This window comes from Branchiostoma belcheri, unplaced genomic scaffold, assembly GCF_001625305.1.
Source record: "Branchiostoma belcheri isolate BF01 breed outbred unplaced genomic scaffold, Haploidv18h27 scaffold88, whole genome shotgun sequence".
Lineage (NCBI taxonomy): Eukaryota > Metazoa > Chordata > Leptocardii > Amphioxiformes > Branchiostomatidae > Branchiostoma > Branchiostoma belcheri.
Genome location: NW_017804553.1, coordinates 1,291,623 through 1,307,407, shown reverse-complemented (window position 1 = coordinate 1,307,407; position 15,785 = coordinate 1,291,623). Strand labels below are relative to the sequence as shown.

General features: G+C 41.2%; 2 protein-coding genes across 4 annotated transcripts; one reads left to right on the top strand and one right to left on the bottom strand.

The window, feature by feature from the left end:
* The first annotated feature begins 729 nt into the window (after positions 1 to 729).
* Positions 730 to 8,999, top strand: LOC109487416 (cysteine and histidine-rich domain-containing protein 1-like). Of its 3 annotated transcripts, none has more exons than XM_019791405.1 (10): positions 730 to 872; positions 1,790 to 2,027; positions 2,481 to 2,708; positions 3,470 to 3,572; positions 3,956 to 4,078; positions 4,406 to 4,471; positions 5,325 to 5,453; positions 7,463 to 7,831; positions 8,262 to 8,387; positions 8,785 to 8,999. In XM_019791405.1, exons 1-10 carry the CDS (start codon positions 794 to 796, stop codon positions 8,911 to 8,913), a joined length of 1,590 nt encoding a protein of 529 aa, XP_019646964.1. In that variant the 5' UTR covers positions 730 to 793; the 3' UTR covers positions 8,914 to 8,999. The 3 variants fall into 3 exon arrangements, with proteins under 3 accessions (XP_019646964.1, XP_019646966.1, XP_019646965.1); XM_019791407.1 differs by having other exon boundaries at positions 7,493 to 7,831; positions 8,785 to 8,998; XM_019791406.1 differs by having other exon boundaries at positions 7,487 to 7,831; positions 8,785 to 8,998.
* A 2,635-nt stretch (positions 9,000 to 11,634) lies between these two features.
* On the bottom strand, positions 11,635 to 15,625 carry LOC109487344 (decaprenyl-diphosphate synthase subunit 2-like). The gene is made up of 6 exons (XM_019791322.1): positions 14,887 to 15,625; positions 14,375 to 14,536; positions 13,710 to 13,908; positions 12,994 to 13,245; positions 12,496 to 12,624; positions 11,635 to 11,867 (listed from the first exon to the last, which is right to left on the bottom strand). Exons 1-6 carry the CDS (start codon positions 15,363 to 15,365, stop codon positions 11,676 to 11,678), a joined length of 1,413 nt encoding a protein of 470 aa, XP_019646881.1. The 5' UTR covers positions 15,366 to 15,625; the 3' UTR covers positions 11,635 to 11,675.
* Between the last annotated feature and the right edge of the window lie 160 nt (positions 15,626 to 15,785).

The window sequence follows — 15,785 nt, the reverse complement described above, 5'->3', positions numbered from 1 at the left end:
CACTTATCCCACCTACTAACCCCTGTACTTGAGGACAATCTGTCGTCCCTAGGCTCGGCCTCGACAAGATCCTCAAGACCACCCTACTAATACCAAAGCCTCACCATCTCATCATAAAAAAAACAACTTTAAAGTTCCGCCGCATTAGGTCCGCCAAGTTTCCTTCCCGTCATGCTAAGAAAATTACGTCAAGTGCTAAACACAATCAGACTCGCCTTTATTACGTCAAAGCCATCGCCTCTATACACTTCTGCCAAAATGAACACACAACCAGGTAGGCTTTCAATTACTGCTCTTTCCAAACATACCGCTAGGTGTCGTCCTTACACTGTAGGCCTGTGACAGGTCCCACAATGCACCTCACTCAACTTTGACCTGCCCCATTGCATGACGGGAAACAAAATGGCGGCGCCCATAAAATCCAGGTAAAATAGAACAGGTTTTGCTATCGCAAACCTGTAACTAGAGCCAATGGATAAGGACTCAAAGTGCCCAATGTTGTCTTCCGAGCAAGTGCACAAATCTTATTTCTGATTTTCAAGCAAGAAGCTTCAATTTGTAAAAAGTTACATTTAAGAGTTAAAAGTTACATTTGTAAAGTTACATAAAGTTACATTTACACTGAACTGAAGTACATTTAAAAGTCAGCCCCAGAGGCGTCGCCAAAAAAAATCCACTTTTTTTTCTTACCGGAAATGACGTTTCCACAAATGATGACGTCAAGCCGGTAGGTTCCATTTCCGGCACTTCCCGATTTTGGAGGATTTTGGATTTGCGGCGAAAGGAAAGCAGCATGGCTGACTCGCAGGGTTTGGTTCAGTGTTACAACAAGGGTTGCGGCCAGAAATTCGACCCTAGAAAGAACAACGATTGTAAGTATTGACTCCAAACGTTTGTGGGGCAGTGGAGTTAACATAATGTGCCTAAAAACGTGGATATTTTGACGGGGAACGTTCGAGAAATTGACCGGGTTTAGTAGGGATTTTTCTAGAAGGAATGTTGGGGAGGGGGGCTAGGAAAGCACTGCTCTTAAACTTGACCATAACGTTATAGTACATCCTTATGACGTGTCCACTGTTTGTTCTTTGGTAGAGAATTATAGGGATCCAATTTAGAGTTGATTTGCTGTGTTGCTTTTTTGGTGGTAAAAACGCTGCGATCAGATATGGATAGACGCCAGCTGACTTCCACTTTCCAGTTGAAGCATGATTTTCCTGCCTAGCCTTGGCCTTGGTAAGATTTTAAGGGTAGTGATGATCAAGAAACTATGTCCAGCTTGTACACAAGTTATTGCCCCACCTCCGCATGAAAAAAGACAAATAGATGCTCTTTCATGAATGAAATTAAATCCTCCAAATAATGATGACCAAATATGGTGATGTCCCTGTCAAAATAGACTTCAGCACTAGTCTATCTTTTACAATACTAGTCACACAACAGAAGTCTTGTGAATTCCTTATTAAAATGATTTACTGATCAAGAGATGTAGTAGAGACTGTGTAGTATTATACAATGGATGGAAGGGAAATTGCAAAAAAAAACAAAAAAAACATTTCATTTATAAATCATTATGACTATATGAGGCTGAAATGAATGACAGACTGTTTCCAGGCCTATACCCAGTTCCAAGGCTAGCATGCGCCACAGCCCCCTTCAGTTAGGCCCTGATCTGCCATTCATACTGGCTAATGCTGGGCCTAGCTCACTATGGGCCTGGCATCCAGGCTATTAGCCTTCGGACAAATTAAGTTATTATTTCTAATTGCGATTTCCTACCTTCATATTCCAGCTGCCTGCACATACCACGCGGGTGAGCCCATCTTCCACGATGCCCAGAAGAGCTGGTCCTGTTGTAAGAAGAAGTCGACGGACTTCACGGTGTTCCTCAACTTCCCTGGCTGTACCACCGGTTGTCATAGCAACACCAAACCCGTGGAATCGTCCAGACAGAACACCAACTCAGGAGGCAGGAATGAGGTTATAGAAGTCAGGGCACCACTGCCCAAGGAAGTTATGGATAGGCCAAGGTTAGTCTCTGCTTGTCTCAGCTGCTTTTTTTGTATGTTTGTGTCATATAACCCTTTGGCAAAACACACAAGTTTTGTACAGTAGGTGTAAGCTGCGTAAGACTGTAAGGTTTGAACCACTCACACTGAGATGGACCCCTACTTCTTTGTCAGGATTATTATATTGTGCTCAAGTTGTGGATTCTTGGAGCTCAAATTCAAGCTTAGATATTTTTTCCAAGCTTATTCCAAGAAATTAAAAACCTCATGCAGGGACCTCCCTAAACAATGGAGCAGTGGAGCTCCTCCACCCAGTCCTTATCTCAGCTCCACCCTGTTAATTTTCAAAACTAGTGTTTTTACACCCTTTTCCAGGGTTCTTTGGTCAAATTTACCGATATTTCGCACCCTCCTCCATTCTGTCCTAAATTTCTGGGGAGATCCCTGTCATGTCTTTTCTCTCTGTTTCTGTAGCCCAAAAGAGCCCCTACAAAGGTTAAAAACCACACTGGGTGCGTCTCTGAAACAGGCCTTAGCCAAACAGAAACCGGCAACAGAAGGGTCAGGGGAGATCTCAGCGGACGGCGTGGTGTCCTTCGGAACGACGTGTAAGAACAACGCCTGTAAGAAGACGTACGAGGATGATCAGAGTAACGAGGAGGACTGCTGGTATCATCCCGGCACGCCCACCTTCCACGAAGGGTGAGAGCTGCTCGCCTTTTGTTTGTTTGTTTCGCATAACCGGTAAGGCCACACCAATTTAATTTCATGGTTAACAGATTTTTCTAGAAAAATAATGGAGCGGGCGGGCGAAAAAAAATAAAAAAATAAAAACAGGCCTAGGCATCCTACTATGGGCCAAAATGGTACAATAGGAGCCATGAACTCAACAAACCAGGCTGGTTCAAAATTTAAACAATGAATTTTGAACTTCTAATGATACCACTGCATTGAAAGATGGAATAACTGTAACAACTAGGAAGAAAAGGACTGTTTTCAACTGTTCAGGGCAAATTATGAGCATTTTGCAGTTGATTCTGAATTTTATTTTTTTTTGCAAATCAAAAAAGTGAAGAGGCGAATCCGTTAACCAAGAAAATAAATTGGTGTGGCCTAAACATTAGGCGTAACATACCAGTTTTGTACAGTAAGTACAAGCTGCGTAAGACTACCGCAAGGTCCCCAACTCTTTAGAATAAGTGCGGTGGGATCTTAAATGTGCACCAGGTGTTAGTCTCCTCAAACTCTAGACCTCTGGCTTTACCTCCCATCCAAGAGGATGCCCCTAACCAAAGCTAGTGAGGAAATAGATGTGACATACTTTTCCCAAGGGCTCAATATTGTGGCCTGCCAAGGGGTAATTGTAAAATGTAGATTCTAAGTCAACTACCCAACCACAAGACCACCTTGCCATGCAGGTATCATTTTGTTTAATGGGATATGCTGATATTTTGTTTCTCCAGTTACAAGTTCTGGTCCTGCTGTACCAAGAGGACGACTGACTTTAATGAGTTCCTGAGTCAGGCTGGGTGCAGTAAAGGAAAACATGTCTGGATCAAGGAAGAGGTAAGGGCAACACTAGATAAGAGTAGTATAAATGTAGATTTACATTACAGGGCTGGAAATATCACCTGCATATTCATGTTAGTGCAGGTACATTGTAAAACTGTGCAGGTATTTCTGATGTCTACCTGCACCTAACCTGCACTGGTCCATGTACTGGGACTGTACATACTTATAGCTGTATGTTGACTTTTATTTGCTACATAGACTGTTACCACCTACATGTAGATAAGATGAGTGATTGAAGCATTGTTAAAAGAGCTTTGTTACACAGCACACAAATGGGTTTCGGTATTCAACAGGCCAGTAAAGAGTGCTTGAGTATCATTTTGCATGGGACAAATCAAGAATGTTTCTCCAAATGCCTCTGATCTTTTCCCTTTCAGGGTGACACTAAAAAGGTGGCCTGTCGGTTTGACTGGCATCAGACTGGAGCTTTAGTTGTCATCTCCATCTACGCCAAAGTCTGCGACCCGGAAAAAACATTTGTGGAGGCCAACAGAGTCAGGGTGAGTAGAAGTTCAGCCAGACTTTTTTCTTGTCATTTTCTAAGGAAGCACCAGTATTTGCATAGTCAACAAAATCTGAGAAAAGAGCACAAGAAAAATGTTACTCAAGCTGTCAAGCAACACAAAATTTATCCAGTTGCTTGAGTAACAATTACCTGGAAGTCTAACCTTCATCAATGTGTCATGAAAAAACAATAATCGGGACATTGATAATGGAAGAGTTGTATATGTGCATGAGTTAGTAAATCATTTCTTTATACATGTACGTTAATCATGTCCACTTTATCCCAACATGTTTATAACAGTGTATTTTGTATTCTGTTGCAGGTAAAGATGAATGTTGTATTTGACCAGGGGAACAGTCAGTTCCAGCAAGATGTTGTACTTAGAGGGGTAAGTTTGACATTATAATTACTTCCATGTATGGAGGTCTTGTTTTCGATGTGTCTGTTAGTGTGTTTGCTTGACTGTGTTTCTCTAGTTACTTCCATGTGCTAGGCACGTTGAGGACAATGAGAGGAAGTTAGGTAAAAAGGTCCCACTCTACCACTCAAACAATATGTATTTCATAAATGTAAGCACATATTATTGTTATTGTATTTGGATTGTAATATGTATTTTTATGTATGTATAACGTTTCTTCCTACTCCCCAGGGTGTCCCTTAACAATAGTCTCTGACTAGTTGGGACACCCTGGCTTCTTTGTAAGCCAAATAAATAAATAAATAAATAAATAAAAAAGGTCCCAGAAAAGATCATCTCATTTCTGTCTTAAGTTTTTTTCTATGCATATCTCTTGCCTTATGAGAGCCAGAGGGGAAAATGCATGGACAGATCTAGAATCAGCGAGAAATTTGCTATAATGAATGAAGGAAACAAGTTAGCCTGGTTACCAAATCTATTATATAGCTCCAGAATCCTACATCTTCTCCTCAAATCCATCTAATTGCTTACAGGATGTAGGACTCTGGAGCTATGATATGGTTTGGTAACCAGGCTACAAACAAGAAATTCCAAACTAAGAACATTTTGTTCTTACCTACATCGATCTTGTTTATGTGAGTCTAATAGAATTTTCCTCATTTTCAGATGATTGATGTAGAAAAGAGCTCTGTGAATTTACTTGGGACAAATTCACAATCAGGAATAAACAGAAATTCATAACATTTTCTTGAGTATAGATTTTTCCTCTTAAGTAAAGTGGTCTTGTTAACGTGAATCTTATACTTTTTTTTCCTCATTTCAGATGATTGATGTAGAAAAGAGTACTGTGAATTTACTGGGGACAAAAGTGGAGGTCAAGTTGAGAAAACTAGAACCCGGGAGCTGGGCAAGTCTGGACATGCCCGGGCAGGCGGACCTGGACCAGGAGGAGGTATGATGATGTCAGCAGTGTGGAACAGTACTGACCAGCACGCCACTCCAGTTTGCATGTACAAGACTCAAACTAGCCTGGGTGCCAGACCCACTGCACAATAAGGATCAAAGTTATCCAGTGTGCAGGGGATAACTTTCTGGCACCCAGGCTAGACTCACCCTGTCTAACACTCCAGTCGGCTTGTACTGTATTTATTTGAACAGCCTCATTGTCTGATGCCTGCATTTGGGACTTGTGACTTCTACTAGCAGCCATGTACTATACTAGACATACCATTGAATGTATGTTCATACAGACAACTGGTTAGGTCATGCAAGAAAACATTTATTTAAGATTGCAGATGCAATTATACAAGGATAAAAGAAGATGAAGTACACAATTCTTCTTTTTTTGGCCATATTATTGTGATTGACAGCTGTTAGAGTCCTTAAAAACATTTGCCAACTTAAAGTCTTGATAGACCATCTCTGTGTGACGTTTTGTACATTTGGAGTAAACTTGTAGTTAGTGTACAGTATAAGAGCATAGGTTACTTTATTACAAGATAGAAGCAAATGAATATAAAGTCTTTGAATGTGAGATATGTATGCATAAGTAAAAACTGAAACATGAAAAGTTTTTTTTCCCTTCTACAAATCTGTTGATGAAACATTTTTTTTCAACTTGTCTTGAAGATGATTTTTGATCCAACAATAATCATTGACAAATATGTATCACAGTGTGGATAAACTGTACAGCAGCTCTATACTCTCAATATAGGTATACATGTATACTATATGAAGCTTTTGTGGTCAAAGCAGGGAAAATTATAGATTTTTCAGATGAAAATTTGAAAGAAAATTTTGCACACACTTTGATCATGATGATCTCCCCCATTACCCACTGTTGTTTTGAATAAAGAAGTAAAACAACTTTCTCAGTTTTTGTGCAGGCGTCAGTTTTTGATGAGTGATACTAACAGGACACATTTTGCTAGTGAGTTTTTATAGATATTGTGTAGTTGGCAGCTGTCTTGTGTATTGTTGCAGTTTGTAAAACCTTTTTTTTTCCATATTTTGGTGTCACACAGCATTCAGCATTAGGCCACACCAATTTAATTTGTTGGTTCTCGGATTCACCTCTTCGTTTTTTTCTGATTTGCAAAAAAAAAAAAATTTGATTCTGGTCCTGAATCAACTGAAAAATGCTCATGTTTTGCCCCCAACAGTTGAGGAAAGTCCTTTTCTTCCTACTTGTTATAGTTTTCCCATCTATCATTGCAGTGGTTTGATTAAAAGTTGAAAATTCAATGTTTAAATTTTAACCCAGCCTTTTGTGTTGACTTCATGACTCATTCCATAGCATTTAAGCCTACAATAGGATGCCTAGACCTGCTTTTATTTTTATTTTTTTTCGCCCTGTCGCTTCATATTTTTTCTGAAAAAATCCAAGAACCAACAAATTAAATTGGTGTGGCCTTAAGTATGGTCACATAGAAGTTTACTTTCAAGCTTTCATAAATTCTTTAGTGTTCCATATGATATTTGATAGTGAACTTTCGGGAAAACTGACAGCTGTCAATCACAAGTTTCAATGTGCTTTTTTTATGTGCTGTGTTTGTATATGTTTCTTATCTTCCTTGTCTGTTTCTTCTGTGTCTACCCCCTTATGTTGCTCCCTCTTCCTGCTCTTCTAAAACATGTCACTATTATCTAACTCTACACCATCATACGTTATGTGTACATAACAACTCATGCCATCAAATCACATTTAATCACTTGTAATGCACTACATCCACTTGTTCACATGGTGTTTTGTATGATATTATGTTATTTTATCTTCCTTGTCTGTTTCTTCTGTATCTCACCCCCTTTATGTTGCTGTCCCTTCCTGCTCTTCTAAATCACTGTTTCTTGACTTGACTTTATTTACTGATTAATATCTAATTCTCATTCAATCACATTTACATGTGATCACTCGCAATGCACTACATCCACCACCCTGCTTGTTCACATGGCTTCTCCCAGCATTGTTGGTACCATTACCTCCAACCACAGGAGATAGAACAGGGGATGGTTGACCTCAGTGTCCAGCCTGGAACCGCCGAAGTGGAGGAAGAAAGAGCCGACGGGAAAAAGACCTTCGTTGTGAGAAACCAGAACGCAGAGCCCGAAGCTTCAACAGAAGCGAAAGCGGACAAGAAACCAAAAAAGGCCGCAAAAGCTGAGGAGAAGAAACCGCTGACCAACGGGACAAGGTCGAAGAATGTCAATCAAGTGGAGAGTATCGATGACCTTGAGCCAGATGTGCCCAAGATGTCCGACCTCACCAAAAACTTTTTCCCAGGTCACATGACATCCGAAGATGACCTTGAAGAGCTTCGGGAAATTCTGTCGGTAAGTGGGGAGATGTCACTTAATGAAGAAAGACGAGATATTTTTTGGTAAAGTCACTTTGGTAATCTGTACTGTAGAAAGCATGATTAACCATCCATGAAAATGATTACAGCATTTGTCAGCCAAATATCTGAGTCTACTTTCCCTGCAACCTTGCAGTATTTTGGTCATTATTTCCAGGTACGGAAGTATTGTTTTGGGTGGCTGAGTTGCAGGTTTGTGTTTATTCAAGTTGGTAAAACATAGGATATTCAGATTTTGTTTTACACAACTAGTACTTCTCTTACTTTGTTAAATTACATTCTGAGGAAGGTGTCTGATAGACATTGAAATGTAAGCAAGGTAAGAGAAGCACTGGTCAAGTAATAGTACCGTCCCAATATCGTCTCAATGATTTGTTGTTTACAACGTCACACTGTCTGTGTTCCAGCCTGAGGAGTTTGAGGAGGCGAGGGTTGCTGCTCGGGAACAGCTGCAGCTGCTGAAGCACATGGAGAAACAGAAGTCCCTCAAGCAGCACAACCAGAGCGCCTGGGAGAGGATGAAGATGGCTGAGGTAGGAACACCCCCACTGGGCAATGTGGTTTAACACGGACATGTTGTTGCTGCAACCAAAATATAGCCTGGTTACCAAACCTATTTTATTAACTGCTGCATCACTTCTGTCCTCTCCACAATGTTGTTTGACCACCTGACGGTCCATAACAATTAGCAGTGAACAATCAATGATAGAGTGGGTTTTTGCATGTCCATCAAATATTTTGAGTTTTTGTGTTTTTATTTTACATCTCTATGTTTTGACTGAGGGAGTGGGGTTCTGGGATCCATACAGGGGTATTATATAACTTAAGGTTTTGACCTCTAGTTTTTCCCACCACTTGGCTTTGCACTTTCAACTTTGCAGCCACTGCCATCTTCAATTGCTCGACTTTTTTGCATTCCTTCATTTCCAGGGAGGAGAAGAAGAAGAAGATGAGGAGGAGGAGGGAAAGAAAGAGGACATCACGTCAGACATCGAGGGGATGAGGCAGAGCATCCGATCCCATCAGAGGGACATGAGATCTGCAGAAAAGAAAAACTAAGTCTTAGCATGAAAATTCATCTGTGTTGGTACAAATCATTATGAAATAAAGACTGAGCTTTAACTTCCAACACTAGATACAGAATTGGGACTTACCCCAAATTTTCGGTTGACTCCATCAACCTTGTTCACGGAATGGACCTGTCTACTCTTGGAACATGACGTCAGAGACATGTGACCGTAGTAGCGGGTTACGTGTCTCACAGACAGACAAAGAGCTCACAGACCTACCCTGAACAGAGATGGGGGGCAACACAAGTTATTTGGCACGTATGACCCGCTACTACGGTCACGTGTCACGTTCCAAGAGTAGACGGGTCCATTCCGTGAACAAGGTTGATGGAGTCAACAGAAAATTTGGGGTAAGTCCCAATTCTGTATCTAGTGTTGTTGGAAGTTAAAGCTCAGTCTTTATTTCATAAAAACTAAGTCTGTTTTATTCTATTTGTCAACTGTTTTCAAGCCCTGGCTTTTGGTGAAATTGCATAGAGAAAAGACATTTTGCTGCCAAAGCTGTTTTCATCTATTTGTCGGAAATGTTTTCAAAGTCTGGCTTCGTACTTGGTGAAAGTACATCTTAAAACAGTCAGGACTTAAACAATGTTATTTTGCTGCAGAATAAAACTAGACTCTTTAAGTATGTGGTTGCAGAGGGTAGAACCCTTTACTTGATATGTTGCTGTCATTGTGAAAGAAATTTACCTACAGTAAAATCTTCCCAAGAAGACCACTTGGGGGACTGATAAAATCTGGTCTATGTGAACAGGTGGTCATTGTAGACAGGATCTTACTGCTTGTGTCCAAAAATTGTCTAATGGGCCAGCAAAAAGTGGTCACATATTGGCCAGGTGGTCCTTATGTAGAGGTGATCACTCGTACAGGTTTGACTGTACTAACAAGTTTTGCCAAAGATGTTACCACAGCCAGCTGTAACTTGCATAATTATAGTTATTTGGTAAGCTGTTTTCTAAGGCTGTTTTATACAGTGAATATGAAAGTAACTTCCTCTGAATGGTTGCAATGATAATTCAAAGACGTAAGAATATTAGTATTGAGAACGTAAAGAAATGCTTTGGTTTGTTGCTAGATAATTGTTACCAATAAATTTTGTGTATCTAGTTCAGGTATATAGCGAGTGAAACTGAAATTTTGTATTGAAAAAGGATTTGATATCTTCAGTTTTGTATTTGTGGTGGCAAATCTGCCAAATAGAACCACAACCCCACATCTGAAGATCGATGATGTACAGACATCTAGTGGTACGGTAAAATCATGGTCTCGTAAGTAAATACATATGTAGCTTCCACTGTGATAATAAAGAAACAAAGTACAAAAAGTTGTAGTGAAAATGTTCATTTTTATAGCACCATCTTTGTATTAATGTTGACAATTTCAGTAAAATTTGGGAGTAAAAGTAATACAGTACTGTATATGGTAATGTTCACGTAGTGTAAATTTAACTCATAGACCCAGGTTTCATCAACAGTATTCAAAGAAAAAGTCTTCAGCTATATTATGATTTAGTTTTGTTACTTATTCCCCACATGTGTAGGCCTATTTGAGCAGCGTTGACTTTTAATTTATCACTTACTTACAAAATGTACTCCATTATGTATTTATGTAGAAGTGAGGAAAATATTCTACATTGACACATTAACATCCGTGTCCATAATATCACCAGGGTCCATAATATCGCCACCTTGAGAAACTGTGTGCTTTCAGATATTTTTTACTGCAACATACTTTTGGTATGCACTCCTGCACACCTCAAATGTACATACCTAGGGTATGTTGCAGTAAAAATATCTTGAAGCACACTTTTTCTCAAGGTGGCGATATTATGGACCCTGGTGATATTATGGACACAGATGTTACACATATAATGTATGACAAAAAATATGATGCACACAAAAAGATGAAACATCTACCCACTGAAACCTACAAGGCCATAATGCCTAGTAAAATAATTTCACTGAATTGAACTCATGTAACATGCGTTTTCCATTAACTTATATCAGAATATGTCGGGACTTTTAAGAAAATTAAGTTACAGTAATTAAAACTCCGCCTTTTTTTGTTCTCAACACCAAAATACACAATATTTCTTGGTAAGGGAAAAAATGTGCCTCATGCAAGCCAGTTTTTACAAAATGTAACTTAAAAATGACATGCAAACATGTAACTTTCCATCTAGATCTTCAAACTCACACTCATTGCTTCAATAAACAAGTAGCTCGAGGGTGAGGGTGCTACCATATAATGTAGGATACTTTTATTCTGCCCTCACTCACAGTTGAAACTGTAGGGCTGATATCGGTTAGGATTTTTACCATTGTCAATATTGACTGACAGAAGGAAGCCAATGTACAATGCTATGATATGAAATAATTTCTTTCTAAACCTTTTCAGTTCTCACTCAAAAACAGCTCTCTAGTTGTGTTGTGTTTCAAGCCCCAACCTGATGTTGGTGTGACTGGGATTCCAAAATGCACTTTTTTAGTTGGCAGATCTAGAAACAGTCTTCTTTCCAGAAGCTCAGAACCTTCCATGACAAGTTTATGGACCGCTAACCATTTCCTTCGGCAGCCAGAAGCCCTTCGCCCGCAGACCTAAATTACCGCTGCAGTGGAGTTGAGCTTGTGGGGATCATTCATTTGTAGGGCCAGCCAAACTCCCCCCAGGCTAGACTCCCCTGTAGCAGTAATTTAGACCAGCGGGCGAAGGGCTCTTGCGGCCCAGAAAACGAGTTTAGTTCCAGGGTACTCAGAACCTGGTGACAGCCCTAGTCATGTTCTCCAGGGCACTTTTAGCCTCTGACTCCTGGAACACGGTCACAGCAGCGAGCGCTCTCTGGGCGTGGTCGTAGCATAGCTCCTTAGCAGCATGGACTGCAGGACCGCTCAAAACCTCTAGGCGGAGCTGCTTGTAGTCAACCTTCATCGACTTGTCTGAAACCTTGGTCAAAATGAAAAGAAGTATCGATAATTATACTTGAAAGGTAACATTAGCAAAGCAAATGTATGTTTACCTTCGCATATGGTCTACTCTGTTACTCAAACACATTCATATATAATAATTATAGTCAGACAGGAGTCTAAATCCCTCCTGCTATAAAATTGCAACATGATGTAACCCAACACTTAAGTTACCATGGTGACAGACGTTTGGTTCTGGTCATTGACCTACACTGTGTTTTTTTCGATTTCGTAATGTTTTTCCAGTTAAGCATATTGTTTTAAAAATCTTAGACCCAACAAATAAAATTGGCGTGAAGTGGCTAATTTAAGGTATGCTGTAATAGAATTTGCAATTTCTTTTCTGAGGCTACTTGATGAGAGGACTATTTTATACCGTGGGAGCCAAACTCGTTTTCCGGGCTGCAAGAGCCCTTCGCCCGCTGGTGTAAATTACCGCTACGGGAGTTTGGCTGGCCCTACAAACGTTGTAGGGCTGAAACCTCACCACAGGCTCAATTCCACCGCAGCGGTAATCTAGGTCTGCGGGCGAAGGGCTTCTGGCTGCCGAAGGAAACGGTTAGCGGCCCGTAAACTTGTCTGGCACCCAGGGTAACTTTTTTACGAACCTGAGTGATTTTGTCGGTGACTGCCGCTCTCCCAGCATGCTCCATGTGCAGCACCAGGGGGGCAGAGGTCAGGGCAAAGGGCATGTTGGGGTCACTGGAGTCTGAGAAGGGCAGGAGGTCAGCATGGAGCTGTAACAGAGAGATGACACACTGTTATACATTTTTTTATATCTAATGACAAAACAAGACTTGTACGTACACGTCATCCGTTTTGGGAGGAAACAGATGAAAATTGATGTGCGTGTCACCCACATAATTATGTCAGTGTGGTCTTACCCCAAGCGTTGGATGTCAGAGGGTCCAGACTACTTCATACTCTGAGTAAAGAAGCTCTTTTTTTAACACAAACAAGTGTCAACATTTCGGTGACTGTCTATCACCTTCCTCAGGGCAATTCTGACTGGTTCACATTGCACTGCAACACAGGTGTCGCTGCTATAGAGCTTCTTTACTCAGTGACTTACCAACCTGATGAAACTATTCACGGATACTTCATACCCTGTGCGCCAGTGCCATGTGTTTCCCATAGTTGTAGGCTTTTTTCTGCACATCCATCATGTGTCCAGCCAGCATCATGGCAGCCTGGCAGGACTTGGCGATGAGAGAGCCTGAGCACAGGAAGGTGTGGTCGGTCCAGTCCTTGATTCTCCAGTCCTTGTCAGGTAGGAAGGTGACCCCCTGGTTATCCTGCTCCAGTAGGAATGATCCTTCCATCATGTCGGCTATAGCACTGGATACTATCTCCACAACCTACATGTATGTACAATACACAAGATAAACAGAACTTATAGTCAGATTCGTTGATGAAGGTCGACATCCAGGTATTGAAATATATAACAATCGCAGTACCAGCAGAGACTGCATTGAGATCTCTACTGATCGTAGTTAAATTTCTGTTGACAGAGACTTTTATTGGGATCTCTACTGGGAGTATTGCTGATCCTTATAGATTAAAGTCTCTTCCCTAACATGTAATCTACCGGGTATGTTGTTATTTTTTAGCATGAACATATTACATGTACAGCCATTGTTGTCCAACTAGTGATAGCTATTATTAAGGACTATAAACCTGGGGAAAGAATACAAAACAATAGGTTATACATGTACACACAACCATCAAAAACCTAGGTTACAGTTCATACATTTACTTTATTTATACTTAATGCAGCTATATTGCGTATTACAAAATAAAATATTATTGACGTATACTTCACCTTAGTGTTCCTGAGCTGGGCCAGCCCAGTGCAGGCATTAGCCAGGAGGAAGTCCCCGCTCAGGACCGCCATCTTGTTTCCGAAGGACATGTCCCCGACGGTTCCGTCAGCAGAGGTCACCTCCTCCAGGTTCACGACCCCGCGGTGCATCAGGTAAGCCGTGTGGATCATCTCTGTGATCTCTGCAAGACTTCTCTGGCTAGTGAAGAAAAGATTACAGCAAATACTCTTAATGGTTAAGGAAAGGTAGTCATACTCTAAGGAAAGGCTGCCATATACCGGTAGCTTTTTTCAGACCAAAGGGGCAGTACGTTCTTGATAGTTTGTATCTAGGGCATGGTAAAGGAAGGTGGAGCCATCCTCCTCCTTCCACTGCCTTTTGTCTCTTCAAACAAACACAGGCGCCATGTACATGTAGTCTCAGGAAAGTCCTGTTGCTAAGGACACAACATCTAGCCAGGAATCAAATCTGTGACCTCTTGATCTCGATCCACCAGGCTTTCCACTCAAGGCCAATGGTCTTTTAAAGCCAGACAATCCAGACACTAGCTCAACATTCTGTTTGATTTTTTCATGTCTTTCTTTCTAAATGTATCTATACACAAGATATCTGCACATGGTTTCAATGCAAACGTGGTTCCAGTGCTAGCGCTGTACACATGTACCTTCTATAGATGCCAGACACCATGGTCCTCCCATTGCTCTCCTCCTCCTCCTCCTCTTCTTCCTCCTCTTCCCACTCCCCTCCTGGCCCGGCAGCTTTGGACACCAGCAGGACCAGAAGGCCTCGGGTCTGCATGCTGTTGTTGCCGTCATACACAAACCCCCTGGGAAATGCACAAGCAACAGATTGGAGGTTTCACTATTAACTAGTAATACATACAGCTTCAGTCCACAGTGAACCACTCATAGTTGCCCTGATGAAGATGACAGACAGTCATTGAAACGTCGGCTCTTGTGAATACAGAACTTTCCTGTTCATATCACACTGAACAACCAGTTACATCTAATTGCAGGAGTTGCTTTATGTTATTTAGTAGAGTAAATGTTACACATGCACAGAGAGAGGAGGTAATGTATGCACATGAGAGAAGAAGAAAAGCACATGAGACCACAATCCCACAAAGGAGAGTGGAGCTCATGAAAAACAAGAACAACATAAATCAATGTACAGCACCTTGCGGTCTTGAGGATAGGATGCTTCGTCCCCACCAGTTTCCTGAGATGCATGGCGACATTGGACAGCTCATCGCTCAGGAGGTAACGTAGACTCATGAAGGATGTCGGATAACCCACCACCTTCTCTGCATCCGACAGAGCTTTCTGCCAGTCTGTCTTTCGCCCTGACGTCCACATGCTCACAGCATGCCTCTGTACACTTTCTGTCAAACCATTGCTCCTCTTACATCCTAGCAATGGAGGGTTACTGTTCATACGGTCTCGAGAAGTAAAATGAGAGGCAGTCCTTTGATTCGCAAGGTTGAAAGGTAATCTGGAAAGTTTTTCCAAAGGTTTTGGGATCGCTAATACCTGGTCTGGTATGTTCCTACGAGTCCAGGTTGTGGTAGTCCTCGCAGTTTCTGAGGTAAACGCGTCAGACAAGCGAAGAAAAGTGGGCAAAACCGTCCTGGGAGGAAGTCTTGGTGTTGAGAACATGGCAGTGCGGTTGCTGGTTTGTCGTCTGCTAGGAAAATAATTAGGTGACCCCTAACATGTGCACGACACGGACAACTTGTAACGCTCAATCTAGGACCATACGCGTAAAAATCTACGAAAAAATGATTCCTACAACTGCTACCGACCTTCTACTAGAACAAAAAGACTTGCATGTAACTGAAGAGTGCAAGGGTAAAGCTGCCGAGGCAAAAAATATAAAAAGTCGTCAAAAATTTGCTCCTTTTTCCGCCATGTTGGAAACGTCAGCAACCTTTAACTTTGACCCTCAAAAGACCGCAGTGAACGCTAAAAACGTTAAAGCGAATTCTTGAAAATCTGTTCTAGTTACTCGCAAAAATTACAAATTACTGAAGATAATGATATGTATTTTATATAATAGTAACAAAATATGTATGTATA